A 6763-nucleotide genomic window follows, 5' to 3' on the forward strand; every position below is an offset into this window, starting at 1 on the left:
TCAGATATTAAGCTCTGAGGAAGAAAGTCGTTCAAAGCAAAGCAAAAGGTATTCAAAGCAAAGCAAAAGGTTTGGTGACCAAAATTCAAAAGGAAAAAAAGGGAGAGAAAAGAAAAAGAATAGAGCCAGGGAGAAATAGAAATGGGAACACTTCATTTCAGATTTAGAGCCAATTGATGGAAGGGGGGAGGAAGTGGCAGAGCAGGAAAGAGAGGGGGAGAACGAAGAAGGGCAGGAGACGACAGTTGGGGAGCAAATTTCAGGTCAGCAGATCTGGGATTTTGGAAAGAAGATCGGGCTTTCAAGTCAAATTCCAGACGAAGATGTTGCTCGACAGATTGAGGCGCAAGGTAATTTTCTTTCTTGCGTAAATGCTAGGAGTATTTTGAGGAATGTTTAATGAATTTGTTATCTTATAACATTCGGGGCTTGGGGAGTGTTGCGAAGCAGAGAGATGTTACTGATTTGGTGAAAGGGCAGAAGATCGATTTTTGTTGCTTACAGGAGACAAAGATGGAGGTGTTCAGGGATTTGTTCTGTAAATCTTGGTGGGGGTCTAATTATACAGACAGAGCGATTAGGAATTCGGAGGGAAGGGCAGGAGGAATTGTATGCTTGTGGAATAGGGAGGTTTTCGAAGCTTCTAGTACGTGGGATTTACCGGGGGCGGTGGTGGTGAATGGTAGGTACAAGGAGGGTGATATTTTATGTTGCATCATCAACGTGTACGCACCAGTCGGCACAGGGGATAAGCGGATCTTGTGGGATGTCTTAAGCTCAATTGTGGAACAAAATACGGATAGGAGTGTCTGTATCTTGGGCGACTTTAACTCAGTTAGGAGGAGGGATGAACGTGTGGGCAGTGGGGAGACGTTTGGCGCGGCTGATGCAAGAAGTTTTGAAGAATTTATCCAGGAGAACGATTTGGAGGAAATTAAAACTCAAGGCCGGAAGTTTACTTGGCACAAACCAAATGGAAAGTGCAAGAGTAAGATTGATCGCTTCCTCGTTAATGAGAATTGGCTGGCTGCTTGGGAACGGACGTCGGCACGAGGACTTCAACGTTCAATTTCGGATCACTGTCCGATTATTCTCACTACAAGATCGGAGGATTGGGGACCAAGACCTTTTCGGTTCCTCAATGCATGGGTGAATCATTCGGAGTTCGAGGAGATGGTCAAGCAGGTTTGGACAGGGACTAAGGTGGGGGGATGGAGCTTTTTTGAGGTTAAGGAGAAACTGAAGAAACTCAAAGAGGCCTTGAAGGTGTGGAATCGGACATCTTTCGGTGAGATTGATCACAAAATTAAAGAACTTCAGAAGGAACTTCAAGAGAAGGATAAGGTGGACGAACAGAGAGGGCTTGAAGAATCAGAGGTGATTAGGAGAAATGAGATTCAAGCCCTGCTCTCCCTTCAACTGAAGAATAAACAGATGATGCTGCAACAGAAAGCCAAAATCAAATGGCTCAAAGAGGGAGACACTAATTCGGGTTTTTTCCATAGGGCAATTCGTGGGAGACGTGTTAAAAACGAGATTGGCGGAATGCTCTTTGATAACTCGTGGATATCTAAACCGGAAGAGGTTAAAGCAAGAGTGAGAAATCATTTTGAAGCTTTTTTCAAAAGGAAAGACCGACTGATGCCCGATTTCCCCCTGGACTTCATGAGGAGGAAAATTTCAAATGACGAGAGGCAGTGGCTGATCAGGGATTTTGATCTGGACGAGATTAAAGAAGCAGTTTGGAGCTGTTGTGGAGACAAGAGTCCGGGACCCGATGGATTTAACTTCACATTCTGGAGAGCGGCATGGCACGTGGTTAAAGAGGACTTACTCCAGGTTTTGAAGGAATTTCATGAAAGCGGCAAAATACCGAAAGGTGGTAACGCCTCTTTTATTGTTTTGATTCCGAAGAAAGAAGGGGCTGGGTCGCTCGATGATTTTCGCCCAATTTCTCTTATCACTAGCTTGTTCAAAATTGTGGCTAAAATCCTGGCTGAGAGAGTGAAGAGGGTTATGGGGTCGATCATTTCCGATAATCAAAGTGCGTTTGTCAAGGGTCGCTTCATCCTAGATGGGGTGGTTATCCTGAATGAAGCTATTTTTGAGGCAAAAAAGAAGAGAGTGGGCCGTATTTTCTTCAAGATTGACTTCGCAAAAGCATACGACTCTGTGCAATGAGATTTCTTGGATATGCTTCTCGATCGACTTAACTTTGACGGAGTTTGGAGGAAGTGGATTAAAGGGTGTCTGGAATCTGGAATGGCAAGTGTATTGGTGAACGGATCATCGACGGGAGAATTCAAAATGGAGAGAGGTTTGAGACAGGGTGACCCGTTGTCACCTTTCCTGTTCCTTATCGTGGCGGAAGGCCTCAACGAGTTCATTGAAAGAGCAACGGAGAGGCAGTTCCTGGTTCCGGCGAAGATTGGCAAGGATAAAGTGCCCATTTCACATCTACAGTACGCGGACGATATTATCTTCTTGTTGGAGGCAGATGACAGGAATATGGAGAGCGTAAAAAAACTCATGATTCTCTTCCAGTTCGCCTCGGGTTTAGCTGTAAATTTCGACAAAAGTTGTCTTCTGACAGTGGGAGTGGATGAGGCAGTTGAGAGGAGATGGGCAACGCTCCTCATGTGCAAGATCGGTTCCTTTCCGTGCAACTACTTGGGTACTAAAGTGGGGGGGCGCAGCAATGGTGTTGGAGATTGGAAGTTTTTGATTGAAAAAGTTTCAAACAAAGTGGCAAGCTGGAAGAAGAGACACCTTTCGCTGGCAGGGCGAATTACTCTAGTCAAGTCGGTGTTGCAATCCATCCCGGTATATCAATTATCCCTCGCTTTCATACCTAAAGCGGTGATTAAGGAACTTAATTCACTGTTCTCCAAATTTTTGTGGGGAGGAGGCACACAGACGGGGGGTATCACTTGGTTTAAGTGGAATGCCTTGTGCCTAAACAAGGATTCAGGAGGTCTGGGGTTTCGGAATATCAATTGGTTTAATCAGGTCCTGTTAAGTAAGTGGCTCTGGAGATTTTTAGGGGAGGGGAAAGCTCTGTGGGTAAGGGTGATCAAATCGATTTATGGGGGGCTAGTGTGGGGGGAAGGGGGTGAATGTTCGGTGGCGGGAAGAGGTGGACAGAAAGGGTGGTGGCAGAAAATTGTGGATAAGGAAGGAGGAAGGAGAGATCGGTGGTTCATCAATAATTTGAGGCGAAGAATTGGGGATGGGCTTGAGACCAGCTTTTGGGAGGATGTGTGGGCGGTTGACAAACCCCTTAAGTTTGTGTTTCATAGATTGTATAATTTGAGCCTGAACAAGAAAAGGTTGGTTGGTGAAAGCGGATTTTGGGAGGGAGGGTCGTGGGTGTGGAGGGTGGAGTGGAGGAGGGAGTTAAGGGAGAGGGAGAAAGGGTTTGCGGAGGATCTCCAGTTGGTTATAGCTGATTCTGTTCCTTGTGTAGATGTAATAGACGGATGGAACTGGAAGGCGACACCAGATGGATGCTTCACAATCAAGTCGGCATATGAAATTGTGGCAAAAACAAGAGAGGAGCAACAAGTTTTACCTTTGGAGATGACAAAGGTTTGGAAGGCCCCAACACCAAATAAAGCCAAGGTGACGGCATGGAGATGTCTTAGAAACAGATTGGCAACATGTGATAATCTGAGTAGAAGAAATGTCCAGATCAGCGTGGAGGAGAGATGGTGCAATGCCTGTGTTTCTAGTGAGGAAACGACGGAACACCTGTTCCTCTATTGTCCGAAAGCAGCGGCGGTGTGGGACCAGATCTTTCAATGGCTTGACATCAAAACGGCAAATCCGAGAGGTATTTTTCAACACTTCATTTCTTTCATTGCGGCTGGAAAAAAGAAGAGAGAAAGAAGACTGCTTAAAGCTTTGTGGGTGGGAACAGTGTGGTTGCTCTGGGAAAGCAGGAATGGTAGTCGTTTTCAGGACAAGGCTTGGGATATTGATAGACTTGTTTTACAGATTAAGGGGAGACTTTGGAGTTGGAACGAGGCCTACAAAATCCTGGAGTTAGGAATTACTTTTACTTCTTGGTGTTCCAAAGACTTCAAACTTGTTTTGTTGTTTTGATTGGCATTCCTGATGCCTTGATCCCTTTTCTTTTAATAAAATTTTTACTTTACTGATAAAAAAAAAAATAAACGCCTCTTAATAATATTATTTTATTGATAAAAGAATGAAAGACTTGGATACCACTTTCAGTCTTGGTGGGCCTCGACTTGAAGATAAAAAGCTCTTGAATCTCATTACATTGCTAGTTCAAGTCTTAAAATAAGAAAATACCACTATAAAAATCAACAAGTGTCGTAAAGAAAATGAGAGACTGACAAATTAGAAGCTTCGGTTAGTCCACTAAAATCTAGACATACAACATTATGATGTCAGTGTTGTATGGTATTGGGAATGCTAAATTGATCCATTTTATTAGATACGCATAGTACTATTTCTTTACAAATTTTCCATTCTTTATACAAAACACTTTTTTTTTTCTTTTCTTTTTTAAGCTCAGTCCATGCCCTTAACTTATGAAAAAAAATTAAACAATACCAACAAAATAGGGCTCCATTATATACAAAATGCAATGATATTTACATGTGAATGCACGATTGCTTTTTCCTGACTATAATCACATGAGATGAAGAGAGTCAACCCTCTATGCATAATTACACACTTTCACTGCTACCATATACTCACACATCAATCATCAAATTCCTAACTCCATAACTCAAAATGTAATCCTAATGGGGAGCAAATGCATTCTCCCACTATTATCATATCGCACTTCCAATAAATAAACATGTGCAGTTGGCTTGGCTCACATACAGTAAAACGTTCTTTATCCAATATGTACATCAAAAGTAACGGCGAATTCCAACCATATATATATCTCAACAAAATATTTTTATCTCTTCCTTTTTCAAATAAAATTGGCAATGGACAATGTACATAAAAATTACAAAGAACAAATCTAAAAGCTAAAAAAATAGACGCGGGGTAAAACCGTAATTTCACGCCGGGAGCGGTCAAAGTCAACCGGTTGGATCGTAGGGGTATCGCCCGAAATCCGCGAGTTTTCGAGACCGGTTCTTGCAAAACGACGCCGCTGTAGAGAGGTGTGCCTTCGGCGTCGCCCTTGGGTCTCCGGCAGCCGCTGCCTCGGGCGGCGCTACCTTCTGATTCCAGTGGCGGTTCGGGCTAGGCCGCACCAGCGGGCTCAGACAGAACGCCAGACTCGATAAGCTTCTGCCGTGCGACGCCGCTCTCCCTCCGCCTCGCCGCGTCGACGTTGGCGTCCTTCGCGGCGTCTGCCTCCAGCCTTGGGAGTCCGACGAGTAACCGCTCGTTCCGCCGTGGCAATGCTCGTCGTCGTGATCGGCGTCTCTCGCCGGCGACATTCCCCTTCCGCGATTCCGTCCGGTTCTGAACGCGGCGTCGTCGTTTGAAAACGTCGAGGCCTTCTTTTTCCGGCGGCCGCGGATGATGTTAGGGAACCACGCCGGAGAAGCCGAGCAAGAATCGATCGAAACCATAGGATCGGAAACCGGATCGGCGCACGAATCCGGTTTGCTCCCCGACTTCGATCTGAAAATCCCCCAAAACAGAGAAGAAAACCTACTCCTGGAATTTTTCTTAATCTCGACCGTAATTGAGCGGTGAGGTCCCAGCTGAGGAGTGCTGTAGAAGAGGTGGTGGTGGCCGTGAGGCCGACACGTGGCGGCGGCGGCGCCGGTGTCTGATTTCCGTCGCGAAATGTAGGGCGAGACGGAGCGAGGAAACAAGGGAGGCTGCGGCAGCTGTGAGTCGGATTTGCGGCAATCTTGTAGCGCATGTTTGAGCGCGTGCGCCTGCGCTTGCGCGGCGATGACGGCGACGAGGCGCTCGCGGAGGCAGGAGGCGCAGACGCCGACGCTGCAGCTTTGGTCGGCCGGGTGTTTCTTGCACCTCATTTACCTTTCTATATCTGTGCAATTTGTGTGTGTGTGTGTGTTTATTGGAAAATTTTGATGAGAGCGATTCGCCAGCCAGATTGTGGCATTGTTTTAGGGGCGAAAGAGAATTCGAGGATTTGATGAAGATTCCAAAGCTCTTTGTTCTCGTTCTTGCTGTTTGTTTCCGATTTTAGAGAGAGAGAGAGAGAGAAAGCAGCACAGATTGGGGGCTAATAGATGAATTGAGTTTTTAAAGAGAGGAGAGAATATGGTATTGGCTGCGGGGTTTGGAATTGGAGCTAAGTGGCGAAACAGTAGCAAGATTTTATTTTATCTTTTTCTATATATTTGGTATTTACTATTAATAATAATATCTATGTGTTGAGTTGGGATAAATAATGTTGTATTTTGGTGTAAGTGGTTCGATTATGTAAAAATTGATAGGATACAATTTCAATTTGTGAGTGTTGGTGAAATGTAATAATGAAGGGTGCCTTGTTACAGAAAAAATAATGAAGGCTTCCTCACCAAAGTAGTTTTTAGGTGGCAAACGAAACAACCCAATTGCTTTTGTTCTACATAAACCAATTCATCTAGAACAAGTTGACTTGAAGGTTATAACCATATTCATATACTGATTTTTAGTCATTCAATTAAGCTGATCCATTGCTGATTATGATTTGAAATTAAAAGGGATGTCTATGATTATGTAACCTGTTGGTATATATTCACTAACAATATAATTTACAAAATTACAATATTTAACTTTTGATTATTTCATTGTTAATTTATCAAAAAAA

The 6763-nt window shown here is 44.3% G+C and overlaps 1 protein-coding gene across 1 annotated transcript; it reads right to left on the reverse strand.

Annotated features, from left to right (window-relative positions):
* Positions 1-4916: 4916 nt before the first annotated feature.
* On the reverse strand, positions 4917-6490 carry LOC131015835 (uncharacterized). Its single transcript, XM_057944272.1, has one exon. The coding sequence runs from the start codon at positions 5979-5981 to the stop codon at positions 5064-5066; it is 918 nt and encodes a 305-aa protein (XP_057800255.1). The 5' UTR covers positions 5982-6490; the 3' UTR covers positions 4917-5063.
* Positions 6491-6763: the final 273 nt, after the last annotated feature.

The sequence above is a fragment of the Salvia miltiorrhiza genome, chromosome 3 (genome assembly GCF_028751815.1).
Source record: "Salvia miltiorrhiza cultivar Shanhuang (shh) chromosome 3, IMPLAD_Smil_shh, whole genome shotgun sequence".
Classification (NCBI taxonomy): Eukaryota; Viridiplantae; Streptophyta; class Magnoliopsida; order Lamiales; family Lamiaceae; genus Salvia; species Salvia miltiorrhiza.